The sequence below is a fragment of the Anser cygnoides genome, chromosome 7 (assembly GCF_040182565.1).
Source record: "Anser cygnoides isolate HZ-2024a breed goose chromosome 7, Taihu_goose_T2T_genome, whole genome shotgun sequence".
NCBI classification, from domain to species: domain Eukaryota; kingdom Metazoa; phylum Chordata; class Aves; order Anseriformes; family Anatidae; genus Anser; species Anser cygnoides.
The window spans coordinates 17,857,920-17,873,603 of NC_089879.1; the positions used below are offsets into that span (position 1 = coordinate 17,857,920).

Sequence of the window (15,684 nt, forward strand, 5' to 3'; positions counted from 1 at the left end):
TTTTTTTCCTGAAATACAGAAGCGTCTTATGAGTCAAAAATTGACATTTGCTCAACTGTCACTAAAGGCAATTGCTTTCCTCAGGGATAGTGTCCTGCAGGACTCCTCTTCTCCTCTACCATCTGTTTCAGGTAACAAGATCCTGGGAAAGAACAAGAATCGTTTTGGGCTATGTCAGTCCTTGAAGTTTTTAGAGATAAACAGCCATCTTTCATCTGTGTGTGTGTTTAGAAAGAAAAAGTATTCATCGGAAAAAGTAAAAAAGTTGAGAAGATTACAACAACATTGTATTTCCCAAGCACGTGGGTAACACGGAGAAGGAGAAAGCGTCCAGACAGACCTGTAACTGAAAGAGGCTCAAATGAGAAGCATAAGGAAATAATTGCTTGGGCTCAAGAACAAGACATTTTACTTTTTAAAAAAATAAAGAAATGGAACTGCAGCAAAATACCTAACTTTAGTAGTAGTACTTTCTTTAATTAGATGATATGCTATTAATCTGACTTTTGAGGATAAGGACACAAACATAACAAACGATTGTACAATGCCAGTGAGAAGAATGTTTTAACCACATCATTTAAAGGGAATCTGGGCTGTTAAGCTCAGTGTTGCTCTGGAGTTAGAAAAGTTTTTTTGGGGGGGTTGTTTGTTTGTTTTTAATACCACCATGAAGTGAATCTCATCTTTAGGTAACATCTGTTCCAATGTAAAAGCAAGAAAATCTAAGCCAAAAATTACTTTTAAGAGATAGTGCATATTGTCCAACTCTATAAACTGTAGTCAGAGAACAATGTGGACAACTGTGACAGCTAACTCTATAACCCCACACCTGGGAGTAATGGAAAATTTCATCTGTCCCATCCTTAAGCTGTAGCCCGAGATGTGAGAAATCCCATGTTAACTACAGAGTTTGAAAGACCTGAAATATTGCACAGCCTCAGGTTTTCTATGAAGGTAGCTGTCACTTTGTGTACTGCTCAACAGGAAAGGTTCAAGCTGGTGCACAGGACAGCAGAGTCAGGGAAACAAGAAAGCCTGGAAAAAGCTATTGCAGAGAATGGGTTTGCCTATTAGCTATAGTGCAGAACTGGCCTTGCCCCAGCTGGATTTTCTGTCTGAGGAAACTCAGTACAGCATTTGTTATTAGTTACAGTACCCACATTCATCATTTCTGATTAGAAAGCTTAGTCATATTGCTCTATGTCCCAGACCATCTTTCTACCGGCCAGTAGTTCCAAAATTGATTTCTAGCCACTACTGTGTGATTTCTGGATGGTGATGGTGGCTAGAAGATGAGATAGAGTTTTGCTTCTGTTTACTAGACTGACAAATTTTTGAAACAGTGGTTCCTATTTCATTCTCACATCATACTTGTGTCTGTTTTCCATGGTGTCAGGAGGCTGCTTTGCCTTTTTACTTACTGCATAGCCCTCGAGTAGGAATTTACCCCTCCTTGTTCAAGCAGGGAAGAAGTCACCACAACACGCTATTAGGTTAGGGCTTTTTTCATTTGGGGTCTCTCTGGATGATATTTCTGGGGAAATGTGGCCAGCTGTACTGGCTCCGGGAATGACCACTCAGCTATACCATGCCTAAACACCGGGAGAAACAAGATGATACCGGCTACTGCTCAGGCAGCAATTTCAGAGTAATCACCAAAGCCTGTGCTAGGACCTGAATAAACCAGGAGGCAGCCAGCACTGCTACTGTGCAGCTGATGCCAGAAAGCACCTACCTCACCTCTTCAAACAGCACAAGTGTCCACTCAGGATCTCACGCTCCTCAGCTACAGCCCCAAGTCTTCAATTGTTGCAGAAGTATCTAGACATCGACACAGGGAGATGCCAGTGAGAGCTTCTTTGCTTTATATGCCTCCTTTGTTCAACAATACGGCGGTATGTGAAGACCCTCAAGTGCAGCCATTGAGTGAGCCAGTTCCCTAAAAGGGTTTTTAGATACAGCTGTGCTAGAGATCCCTCCCCAGGCCTAGTTTTCAGTACTGCAAACACATTTTACTGAATATAAACATGTTGGCCTAAAAATAAACATAAAAATAAAAAGCCAGAGGGGCATAAAAAGATAACTCTTGCCCAGCAATAGCCAGTCTAGAATTTATCCATAACGGTAGCATTGGTTCTCAATGGCTCCCAGGTGAGGGGATCCTGGGAGTGCTGCCTTCACCTGACATAGCCTTTCCACACTGGCCTCACACCAGCAGGACGGCAGCCAGCGTCCTGGTGGTTCTTTACCAGAAGCCCATTGCACCCTTCTAGTCACATCCTGCTCAGATGCACTATATTTATGCCATTTTTCCTCAATAAACAGGGCACGAAGCAGCTTACAGTAAGGGCTTTAGATGAACAGACTTGGACTGAAAAGTTCTTTTGCACAGAAAAGTTCCTTTGCACAGAATTTGATATAACAGTTCTGTGAAGGGTTTCCCTTGTTTTTTAACCTTCCCTGCCCACCTCCATCTCTGTTCCTTTCCACTGAGTTACTTATCAAGTGTCAAATCAGTAACTGTTGCTCAGAGGTTCTTAAGTGTGGCCCTGTTTCTTCATGGCCATTCCTGCTGAGAGCTGTCTTTGTCAAGTTACAGCAAATCCCCTGCAAAGCACTCACTCATTTAGGAGCAACAGATAATCTGCAGGGGATCCATGCAGTAAGTTATGGTATTCCCTGTGGTATTTTTCCTCCTATTTCGAATAAAACTCAAGGGTTTATTGCGGTGTCAATACAAACTATACTGCCCTTGGTCACTCAGTATTTCTCTTTTGAGGGAGACTGTCTGAGGTAGAAGACTCATTCCTAACATTTTCTCCCAGCTCCCACTGCATACCTGCGTGGAGGTTTAACGCTGTGGCACAGTATTGGCACTGATCACGTAACTCCTCTGTTTAGTCAGAGTCTTACTGCGTAAAAATAGAAATACCAGAGTCATAAAAATTGGGAATTCACAATATCATCTCATTATTTTATGCCTACTGCTTCACACTTCGGTTTCATGAAAAGAAAAACATGTTTTTTTTCACTCTGTTCAGACGTTTTAGTAGCTTGCACCACCTGCAGAAAGATGTTAAATGGTGAAATAAATCTTCTACAATGAGACAAAAAAGGAATTATTTATCAAATTAATATTGTAAATATTGCAGTCCATTCACAACACACACACACACCGCTTTATGGCAGGAAAATGGATTTCCTGGCAGCCCCTGCTCCAAACACTGGGGTCAGCACAGCATCTCTGGGAGAGCAACAGTGAGGTAAGTTTGGGGATCACTGACTGAGATGCTGTAGGTACAGGACTGGAAGGTGTTTTGAAGCAATGCCATATTGCTTTCCTCTCGCTACCAACTTAGCTTCCGTATAATCTTTATTGTCCTTCAGGATAAACTTCTCAAAGTATAACATTCTCAGAAAATGTGCAAGATCAATGTACTGTCAAATCTTCTTCACAGCTTGCTAAAGAATTTGTTGTCATTTAAAACCATGTTTCACAGGGAGAGGGAAGGGAGAAATTCAGAGACATGGGAATAGTCTTAATATGCAAAATTATTAGTGTCCTGGAATAGAAGACGCTCACCCACTCTATTTAAAAAAAAATAAGGTGATAGGAGGGGGGAGGAAGGATTTTTCATCAAACAAAAAAAACCCACTGCAGTGGAGGGCTCAAGCATATTAAAAACAACAACAACAACAACAAACACCACCACACACAGAGATAGCCTAAGAAACACTGCACTAAAAGAGCAACCTTTGCAATGTGCAAGAAATACAAATTTATACCCATCTTTACTGATTTTAATCTCCTAAGTAGTTATTGCCACTAAAGAGGGCTTGGCATGAACTTGAAGTGAGTTAATGCCGTTTTCTATACCTGCTCTCTAAAGATTTTGCCAAATAAGCCCGTCATCCTCCGCACTCACTATTCTGGCACCCCTTCAGCTGCCCTGCTGCACTGCCAAAACCCTTTGTCATGCTGCAATATTTGCAACAGGGCAGAATAGCTTTTACTCACTGAAAACTGAAGTATGTTTATGATTCCCAGATAAGTTAACTTTGCTGTTAATTTTTCCTTGCTGCAGATCAAAAAACCAAACCAAACCAGCAACCAAAACCCACAACATATTGAGATACTATGATTTCTTTGAGATATTCGTATGTAGTTACTGGAAGGGATAATATTTTGATGATTTGTAGGCTTTGTAACTTCACTGATTAAAATGATTGTTTCTGTTATTTGTGAACTTTCATATAGAGCTAGTCAAGTTAGTTCAGCAAAAAAAGTGCTTGCAGATGTATCAATGTTTTCAGAAGTGAGAGACCAATGCACTTTCATAAACCAACATACCAGACTGAATAAATATTTTGCTTGTAGTTTTCTATCTACTCAGTTAAAACCAACAATATTTCATTAATTTAGTGGTTGTGTGGTCTTGTTAGTTCCAGAAAATTGTATTTACATTATGCTTTTTTTTTTTTTTTTTTACTTTCTACAAGAGAAGAGAAGGACACTAGTATTCTCATTCAGCCCTTCTGGAGAATCTATGTTTTAAAGCATGGAAAAATATAGCAGAATGCAATTGGATAAACTCGCTTATGTTTCAGAAAATTTCTCATCTTTGGCTGATCTAACCAGAGTTTCTGCAGGTCTCTGATATAATGGCAGAGATTCATCAGGTAAATCTACTGTCCTGAAGATGGTTGCAAGGAAAAGATAAAATAAACCCAATTAAGTGAACATCTACTTCATGACAATAGTTGCAAAAGCAAAACAGCCCCCAGCTAATAAGTAAAAAACAGCAGTGATATTTTGGTGGTCATGACACTTAAAAAGCATAATAACAAAATGTTACAGCTGCTTTATAGAAACACAGAAATTAGTATCTTAATGGTAAGTGTTTCCAAACTGAGTAAGAGCTACTAACTCAAAATCGTAGTGACTGATTTCCTTGCACATTTATGTACTGGAGACTGTCACAAAGGAATGCTGGTGCAAGTTGCTGTAGTTTTGCAGTCTAGTAAAATAATTTTATGTTAGCATGGGTTTGCTGTAAGGATTATACTACTATATATCTCGATAGGATATACACCTTCTATATTCTAGGTACAAATAACTTCTCCAAGTTAACACATTAAAGAAGTCCAAATATTTAACCTCAAAGGAGGAATAACAGAGATAATTAAAGGGTAACATGAGAACCAAACAAGCATAGAGAACTTGAAACCTTTTGGATATTTGGTTGCCAACATACAGAGAGCCTATCTGCTCCTTACTGAATATTTACAGTTTTTCTTAGCTTATATAATTTATTTGTCAAAAATGCTGTAATTATATTTCCCTTTTCAAATAAGGCGTAAATAGAGCAAGTACTGTGAAAATCATGGTATGAATAGTACTTTTTTTTTTTTTTTTAATTATTTGGAAACAGAAGTGCAGAGGTACTAACAGACCAGCTCCTGTTCTTACCCCTGCCTTCAGAATGATTCCAAAGAGCGTTTATCAATAGGGTGACAGGTGCTTTATATATATATATAAATTATAAATGTATAAATAAATTAAAAATTAAAATGATAAACTATAAATTAAAAAAATAATCAAAAGTTCAATCAGATAAAGTTAATGTTGTAGAATAACTTTTTTTTTTTTAATGACTTTTCTTTTTTTCAAAATAATCCTCTGGTAGTCCAGAAAAAGACAAAGATGAGCAGCACCAATATGGTTTGGAGCTACAAGGATTTATAAAAACAAACTTTTAGCCCCAATAATGAACTAACTCATTGTCTTTTGTCCATGCATTTTCTTAAAATTTATTCATCCAATGAACACGGTACATGAACAGAAAATAAAAAGCCATATAATTTGCCTTAGAAAATGTCATTAAAGTCCAGAATTTTATTTTGGATTTTATTTTTGATTTTAAAAACACCTATAACTAGCTAAATTTAATGTTTCAAAAAGTCCTTAATTTCCTATATGACTAGGGTTAAAATTGGAAATAATTACCTGGTTAGTTCTCAGAAGTTCCTACCTACCTACCTGCCTGCCTCCCTCTAATTTGGATACTTTTTTCCATGATATGTTTTCATGTAACAAGATAATGAGTGAAAAGGCAGGTTTGTCTGTAAAATGCCTATTCCCAATACATTTGCTGATGTGAATAATCCAATGGTTTCAACAGGGAGGCTATAACAAGACAAAAAAAGTACCTTGCTGTACACTACAGACGGATGGAACTGCATTAGGGTGCCCCCTAAATCTTGCAATCTTACAAATGCTTGTTACAAAATTTCAGCCTTAGTAATGTATAGGGATTGGCTCTTCCCCTCACCAAACTCGAGAAGAGAGGCAGGAATTGGCCCTAATTACAGACTGTACAGTGTTATAGGGAGGACAAAGTACAATAGCATGACAGCTAAGAAGAATATTCTCTGCAAAGTTTTTGCAGTAACTACTTGTCTATAGATGATTTTATGAAACTGGGGAAGAAATCTTCATTAATGCTCTAGTGTGTGAGGTATCCACGAGCAGTGATACCATGCAGGTCTGTGCTGCAACCAGGGTTAGGGAGGCTGGGTCAGGTGAGGGGCTCACAGAGGAAAGAGCTGCATTTTCTGATGCTGTTGCAGCAAGCCATTTGGGGTTTCTGCCACCAAACTGTGTAAAATGGGAACTTCCTCAGTTCTCACAGTAACCCAAAACAAGAGGATTACAAAGGACAGAAAAAACACCAAAATCCTCCACTTTCCCCTAGCTTCCTCCTTTGTACTGGACCTCTGAGAATTGTCTTGTTAGCCAATTTTCTCTTAAGAAATGTTTCCATTTATTTCAGTGGCATCTGGATCAGGACTTTTAGTTGCTCCAGGACATTTCCCATCTAATTCATCCACTTTTTTTTTGAAAACAGGAGAAGTTCTGATTTCTCCAGGGAAAAAGAGTCCTGACTCATGACCTGCATGAAAGCAGCCAGAAAAAAAGCCAAGCCAGAACTGGAAGAAGGAAAATGAAAAGTTGGCTTCTGAAGAAATGGATAGATTTCCGAAACGTACTTCATCTTCTTTTGATAGGAATGCACTAAAAATACTCAATGAGCTCAATACATTACATTAAATACATTTCTATTGGAAGTAGTCACATCTTGTTTGTTATGGAGAAAAGTGCTGCTATATAAAAGTGAAAATCGTTTTCTGCCTGAGAAAGCCAAATCATTTCAGCAATAAAAGTTTGGCACATGGGGTGGGAAAGAAATGCGACTAAAATTCAAAGACAAAGTGCTGGGCAGATTTCCACTGCATTAAATGATGTAGAAAAGATTCATTTATGTTTACCATGCTTGTTGATCCTAACTTCGGTTTTAATATTCAGGGATCACCAGTGATATCGAATGTATTTTGTTGTACTACAAAAAGGTATTTTCAAGCACATGGTAGGTCTGTGGATGCTTTTAAGGCCTGTGTTAAAGAGATTCTCTGCACCTGGAACAGGATCCACAGAGGCAACAATAAAGGACTGATTTTTGTAAAAGTGTTCCATCGTAATACATGAATGTCTGTTTACTTGGTAAGGTGAACACGGCTTGTTGGTCTAGTTCCTATCTGCTAAGGAGAAAAGCTGCCTTCAGTTACACAGTGGCAAAAGTTAAAGGACAGAATTAGAACAAACACATTACACCATGGTTAATTTACAAATGGGATTGCTTCGTTTTAATGCAATTTTTGTGATCTGCCAAATTATAGAATAAAAACATAATTGTTATAGTTATTTCAATTATATAAAAAAAGTCTGGAGAATTTCCATAGCACTTTGCTTTTTGTCTTACTGGCTAGCTAGATGAGACTGACAATTATGAAGCCTGTTATTTTTTTCCTTTTTTTTTTTTTAAACATGTCTCTTTAAATATTCATTCTGGAATCCAGGGTCCCAGATAGATGATATAAGCGACGTTTTCTCTATTGCTACAAAATGAACAGTCAATGCATCTGCCTCTATCCAGGCACAGAACATGGAGCAACAGAACAAAATGAGTTTACATCTCTGTGTATGTTTATTTTACAGCTAAAATAAAACCCTCTGAATTGACAAAAATAAATAGGCAAGTGTTAATGAACATCTGTCCCATGGAAAACTGATTCAACGAATCTTTAAATATAACTTTTTTTTTTTTTGAGCTCCTCATATTCATTTTCCCTCAGAATTTCTAAGTTACGTGGGGTTACATAATTCACTGTACAGTGGGACACATCGTTCCTAAAGGCTCTCTTCTTTAAAGTTGCATCTGTATGAGCTCTCAGCTTAATTTCACAGCTGTATTATTTCTGGCAATTTAATCTTTTACTTGCAGTTCAACCAAAACAGCTCCAGTAAGTCATCCACTGACTTACCCCATCCCTGGAAGTGTTCAAGACCAGGTTGGACGAGGCCCTGAACAACCTGATCTAATGGGTGGCATCCCTGCACACGGCAAAGGAGTTGGAACTAGGTGATCTTTAAGGTCCCTTCCAACCCAAGCTGTTCTATACTTCTATGGCCATACATGCCATTACAGCTTTGATTTTTGTTCTTTTCATTAATATACAAGTCCATAATAGTTATCTGGATAAGAAGAAACTGTGAAAACCAGCAAATGTCACTTCATTACTTCTGAGTAAGAGCTAAATACGGAAAGCAATTCATTCAGTATTAAGCCTATGTAAAACCTGGGACAGAGAGCTCACTATGCTGACACCCCAAACCAGTTCTTGTAATTACACGAGAGCACACCAGAGTAGCATAGTTTCAGCACTAGGTCAGCAAAACTATTTTCATTACTTCATCGATAAAACTAACCACTGTGAACTCTGCATTTGAAATGAGTCTTATAATTTATTTCCTAAAGGGAATGAAAAAGCAATGTTTTTTACTTGGTTAGCCCAAGGTATTTAGCAGGAAATGGGACAGTTATTGTCAATGACTAATGGACCAGTTCTGATTGAATTACTTGAGAATATATTCAAAGAAACCAAGCTGAAGTCAGAGTTACGCTGGCTAAAAAAAATATTGTAGCTGGACTTAATGGGATAGGGAGAAGGTAGATCCTTAAGCAGGACAATAAAAAAAGTCTGTAAATATATACATATAACAAGACACATCCATCCCTTGTATTTTAGAATCATACTGCCTCTTGTAAAGAAGAAAGTAAATATATTATCATCTAAGAAGCATCTGTATCTTTTAATATCTATTAAATTCCCAGAATCATTAAAAAAAAAAAGATGAGTATCTTAGAATAAGTTGTGGTATTATGGACCTATAAAGTTATGGTCTGATTTTTTATTTATTTTTTTCTCCATAAAGAATTTTTCATCTAAGAGTTTTCAGACAGGTAATCACAAAAGAACACTACAAAGTGCTGATACTTTGTCATACAAGATGAACCTCATTTTTTCCTACTGTAACTGTCAGGTCTGTCACCTCTCTCAAACCAACGCACAAACCCACACAGTAACTAGGAGAGTCACTCAAGGATAAGAATGTATTCAAGAGTAGTGAGTCAAGTGTGCAATATTTCAGAATGTTAGAAAAGTAGGGCTGATCAAAAGAAGTCAAGACATTAGATTATCTATAGGGATAATGAGTTTAGCTTTCAACACTTTCTGTAACCAGTAGTACAAATGCAGTACACGCACCTGCCTTACACTGAGATAATCCAAGTCTCCAGCTATAAATCTAACAGACTGAACAGAGCTGAAAAGAAGGCTCAGACTCAGTTCTGGATCTACAGAAGATGCTTTTCTAGCTCTGTCACGAAACTTGTCCTGCGATGTGATAGTCATAAAGCTGTCTTCTGGTACTTATCAAATTTGTCAATTTTAACAAATAAAATGTGAGCTGGGGCTCACCCCAGCTTTCCAAATGAGGAAGTAATTTCTTCAAAGAAAAACAAAAATTGCATAGAAGAATCTTCAAGTCTTAAGATTATTTAGACAAATAAGAATTTACAAATTGACAATGCTAGGAAAATAAAATAAAAAAAACACTTTACGCCTTTTCTATATCAATACTGTATTTTTCTAGCTTCAGCTCTAGATACCTTTTAAATCTAATATATGAGGTTTCTGTAGCACATCATCACTAAGTGAAAGAATCATGTTATAGCAGTTAGAGTTCTTTTCTTTTCTTTCAAGATGCAACTGTCCTCACAAAAAGGAGGAATACACTCAGCTGTATGCATTATGCTCAGAGAAAACACGATAATATGACTGCTTCCTACTGGGCCAGAAATATTACATCATTAGTACGTACAGGGGAAATGTATAGATAGGGAAAAGTACAGACTAATTAGTTTTAAAGAGCACGGGAATATAACTATTGTAATCTAACCCCAGAGAATCTTTTAGGCCTCATTATTGTTTATATTCTCTTGCCTCTCAGATAAGCTAAGTCTCCTGAGTAGCTAGTCCTCCAATATCCATTTCTTGTTAATCTATTTGTTCCTTCCTACAACACTCTCTTTCTTCTCTGAAGTAGTTATCAGCACTGTTACCATACTTGAATATTTTTGAGAGGTTATCACTATCCCAGATTAAGCCAGGACTGACTGCCTCTAATTCTCAGCAGAATCTGCTTAACAAGAGGCAGCTAGTTAGGTTTTTCATTGTTTCAGCACAAGACCTACAGCTGCCTGAATGCACCAAGTAGTCCCAGTTGTCATGGCTATATGTCTACATAGGCCAATGGTTGCTCTGGAAAATTATGACCAAAAAGAACATAAGCAAAATTTAAGAGGAATGAAGCAGGTAGACAAAGTCTCCTAACTAGCAGTTGAACCCCTTAAACTCCTCAAAGTTATTTTATTATTATTTTTAACTCTGCATTGTCTCAAAATCTGAAGGCATCTACAATATTAATCTCATACATCTCTTTTAATTATTTTGTCTAAATAAAGACTCATATTTATAGAGTTATGTTTACCTGCACTGAAAAATGATAGGATTAATTTATTTATAAACTTCCTCAATATGCATCTTGCAACTCTAAAATCAATACGGCTTCTCTGAAGTAATTTTGCTTACTAAGTAGATGGTGCCCACTTTGTGGTCAATAATTTGCAGACCTCGCACATTTTACAAATACCTGAAAAATACATATTTTGCAAATTTTTGCATTTTCTTGCAAAAACTTATCCATGGCTGAGTTTGCAACCCAGTTTTGCAACCTGATGTTTCACAATCAGTCAACTTTTTACCCTGTATGCAAACATACACAGCTCTCTAATTTATCTAAATGCACATTGCAACGTTCCGTGCCCCACCCAAATGTTTTTCAAAATTCTTTGAAATTAGACAATTTTCAGCCTCCTGCTTTTAAAGAGCAAACAAAAAGTACTGTATATTGTGTTAATATTTATATATATGTATATATGCATATTGGCACAACTATTTTAGTAGACTGTCTCTTTAACATCAGGATCCTCTGGCATCTTGAATCACACAAATACAATTTTAGGAGATGGAACTTTAAATGTATTTTCAACCTAAAACATCTGTTCTAGATCATCATAAAAGTAAGGTCTGATATTTAGTAATTCCCATGGCTGTGGAGAAAATTTTTACTGCTGAGAAGCACTACTGTTCCAGACCAGCGAGGCTGAGAGGACTACACCAGGACTAGTGAGGTGCTGAAGAAAACAGCTCATGTAAACCAACGCCATTTCGGGAAACTGCCTTCACACCATAGCTGAAAGATGTTGGTCTTGGAGAGCTAGCTGGGCCTTACTGAAGGAAATCTTGGATTTCAGAGAGATGGGATTTTACACATGGAAAAGAAACAAGGAAACACTTATGGAAGATCTTTAGGGAATAAAAAAAATATTATTTTAAAGTGTTCTTACACGGGATTTCCCCATGGGCAGAGCGCAGGCAGTAAAAATTAAACGTCCCCAGTGACAAGGCCTGAGCTGTTGTGCCTGAGGTACAAGAAGCATAGGTCAAGGGAAACCTCTATGGTTGATTTTATGCATGTTTTCCATTCTGCCAACCCCCAGATACAGGTTTGGTCTAGCTATAATTTATAGCAGCAGCAGTTTTAATTACAGCTTTAAAGCAGTTGCTTGTTTAGCCTTGGTGTTCATGAGCAGTCCCTCCTTGTTAGAGTCCAGTCTAGAAGAGCCTCCTGTTCAGCTGCATTCCTTGTCTTCTGTCAAGGATCTCACCTGTGTTTTTCAGAAAAGATCTAGACAATCTGTGTCTTGAAGCCCTCCTTTCCAAGCAATGTTTGATCAGGAAAAATCTACCACTACCAAGCCCAGGGCTTCAGTGGATGCAGCTGCCCACAGAGAGCCCCAACCACCTCACCCTGCTGCCTTGGTGGCTTGATTGCCACCAACTTCTTTCTCCCCTTTAGCCATTACCTGTAACCAGCAAAAGTTGTTTTGCATCTCAAGAAGGGTCTACCTTCTTGAAACACACGGCAATGTCCCTTTTTGCCCTGCCTATCCTTCCTGAATGCCTCCATATTCTTTTTAATTGACATTTCAGTTGCATGACTACCCTGTAAGTAGCAAATCACTTGATCTTTCACTACGACCCCAGCACGTCTTGCTCTCCAGGTCTATTCTCAGGGTCAACAGATATTTGATTGTGAGCCAGGAAACTACTTCAAAAGCTTACCGTACCCTTACTATATCTCTCCTTGACTTCTTTCATATATTTTTCTTTTTTTTGGCTAGGTTGATCTGTCCTTGACAAATATAAAACCTTTTCCTAGCTGTTACCAACTGATTCTAGTTTAAAGTTCTTGTTAAATTATCTGGTTTTATTTATATGACAAAGTGATTAATTTACTTCAGACTTGAATATGAAATAAACACAATGACAAAAGAGGAAAGTTCTCATTATCAGAAGATGCACTGCTGAAAAGGTTATGTGAAAGTATGAAAAAAACATATCTATGTATAATATGAAAAGTCAGATATTTAACACACAAAATTGAATTTTATATATTACTTTAGTTAGTTGGGGCTTTTAATATGCAAAAGTCACCACAGAATTGAGCTGCAACTCTGTACATTTTAAGTCATGTATTTTTCCCTTATGAAATGTAATATAATAAGAAGACTGTTAACATAAGAGACTGTTTTCCACAAATACCTTACCAAGAAATACAGATACAAAGAAATTAAGCTCCTCAAATTGTAAGTGGCCTCTGATGAAAATGTTGAATATCTTCGGTTCTAATGCAAGTCTTATTCGGGTGAAAAAAATGAATTACTGCTGCTTACTCTGAAAATGATTCAAATTTATACAGGAGACTAATTTAGTAGAAGAGGAAATAGGGTTCCTTTGTATTAGGTACCGAGTTATATTATGCTTCTAAAATGTAAAGGCCCAGAGGGATATTAAAATGTTAATTTGGATAGTATTTAAAAGGTAATTACTTTTATACAATAAAATAAGAAGTCTACTGAATACTAATCCCTGTGTCGTGCTTTCTTTGAATTACTGCTGCAGAAAATAGAGAATCCATTTCTTTAAGTGATTTTAATTTAGATTCATGGAAGACATTGTCATCTACAAAAAATGTCTGTTTTTTTCAGCTCAACACACTTTAAATCCTTACCATACCAAAACAAATGTTAAAGAGACATACCTACACTTGTTAGATAGCACTGAACTGAAATAATGAGAACAAGGATATTTGAGTGAATCTCCTGAGGAACAGGTTGTTTGTTCAGCGCAGGCACTACTGTGAGGAACACTGTCTCAGGCCCTGTTGAGCAGGTCGATTTGTCACAGCAAAAGCTGCCTTCGTCTACTCAAGCCTTGTAAGGGAAGGGTAGGAAATTCAGCTGATACCTATTTCCTTCTTCCTCTGTTCATTTCTCCCGTTCCTCTCCTTGCTACATTGGTGTTACTTTTCATTTCACCTGTGTTCCTTGTCCTGCCCACCTTGCATGTCATACTTCAGTGGTGTCCACATCTTTCTCATCTCCTCTCTTACAATCTTCTTTTAAATCCTGTTAAAATATATAAGCCATCTTGGAAAGGAAAAGAAAAAGAGAAAAAAAAAAAAGAGGCAAAAAATCTCCCATCCCTATCTTGCTAAAGTCTTCCTTCCTTTTTCCTTCTTCCATCTCCCTGTCTGATCCTGCTCTTATCCTTTGTATTATATTGCTGTCTCTGTCCTCTGCCACTCAACCAAATCCTCCTAGTCAGGTCTTCACTGCAAACACCCGAGTATTAGCTGTGTTCCAGTCAAGAGAAAATTGCTCAGACCACAAAAGATATTTTGACTAATTTATTGAATAAACTTTTTAAAAATGTTATTCATTATAAATATGGATTTGGATTTCCTTCCAGTTCTATTTAAAGAAGTCATAGAACTTATTGTCTAGGAAATGGTCTTGTTTATTAAAAATTAATAACCTAACATTTCTTTTAAAAATGCAAGGACCTTTGCTAGTGTAGTCAAATTAATTTCAATCTACAAATATCTATTTTATAATATTTGTATCTCATTTTCATTCACACTCATTTTGTTAGTTTCCTTGCAGAGATGCATATATAAATACTGTATATTTTGCCTTTTTTCTTCAAAATTTTTGTTCAATAATTTACACTTTCAGAGTTTTTACTGATAGTGATAATTTGAAGGGCCCAGGGCTAGGAAATGCATCTCAACCTAAATGTCCTTTAGGAAAGCCAAATCTTTACAGTACATACTTGACATCTGAATTACGCCTCTGATGTCCTATTCATTGCACAAAAGGCATTCATCTCAGGAAATCTACAGAGAACAATATTCCAACTTTTCATAATATTTGTTTTGCTCATGCAAGTATTTTCATCCCTTTCCCCCTGTTGTACCAATGTCTCCTCTTACTGCTGACTACCTACCCAAATTCTTTTGTTAAGAATACCACATATCTAAGTTGGGTATTTACTCAAATTATCAGAGGTGATTTCCAGTGGAATCAAAATAAACCAATAAATGAGACAGCCCTGTGATTACTTTTTGCAGCATATCAGAAAAGAGATTTTTAGAAGACAGGGTGTTTTGAAACTGCTCTCAAAATATCATTCTTATGTGTAGCCATTTGAGTCATGAGCAAAACATATACCTTGAAGTTTCAATTACCAGCTTCACAAAATTTGAAAGACACAAATGCAACAGAAACTACTAAGGGAAATAACATCAGAGAAAAGTCAGTGAAATAAGTATTTGAAAAGTCAAGATACGTATTCAATATTCCAGAACAAATGAAATACAAACATGCAGATTATACCTACGCTCTGTCTAGGGATATTGCCCTGTACCTGAATCCAGTTGTACAAGCATGTGTACTAGAAGACTCGAGCGCAAGTTTCCACCCCCCACTCACTGTTCCTGCAGCACTACAACATATCTTCTGTTCCTCTACTACATGCCAATACACCTTCTGCTCCAGTCAGCACTGGAGCACGGCACAGGGCACGTCTGCCCCAAAACACGGACTCACTGGTACCCCAGGGAGTGACAGTTCAGTAAGACCTACAGACTCACTCGCCAAAGTCAGGTCAGCAAATGTTCTTTCCAGGGAGCACCAGGTTGTAATTAACACTCTCTTATGGGAGAAAAGTCCCCTGCTAAAGGACTGATCCAGGTCCCTCTGATGAGTTAGCTGGACAGAATGGAGCAGAGCCCCAAAGCCTCTTCTTTCCAGTTCC

At 37.4% G+C, this 15,684-nt stretch overlaps 1 protein-coding gene and 1 long non-coding RNA gene across 3 annotated transcripts in view; one reads left to right on the top strand and one right to left on the bottom strand.

Annotated features, from left to right (window-relative positions):
* HTR7 (5-hydroxytryptamine receptor 7) overlaps positions 1-13,640 on the top strand; it is a 44,497-nt gene extending 30,857 nt beyond the window's left edge. Inside the window, exons 3-4 of one of the 2 annotated variants that reach the window (XR_010832992.1) lie at positions 132-4,680; positions 6,909-13,640. Coding sequence is in view for 1 of the 2 variants with exons in the window: in XM_013171299.3 (XP_013026753.2) it covers positions 6,909-6,945 (37 nt within the window). In the remaining variant the exon portion in view is untranslated. The remainder of the gene's footprint in view (positions 1-131; positions 4,681-6,908) is intronic. The other variant, XM_013171299.3, reaches the window with a different exon arrangement.
* LOC125183394 (uncharacterized) overlaps positions 1-15,684 on the bottom strand; it is a 134,873-nt gene that overhangs the window by 18,710 nt on the left and 100,479 nt on the right. The window lies entirely within an intron of this gene.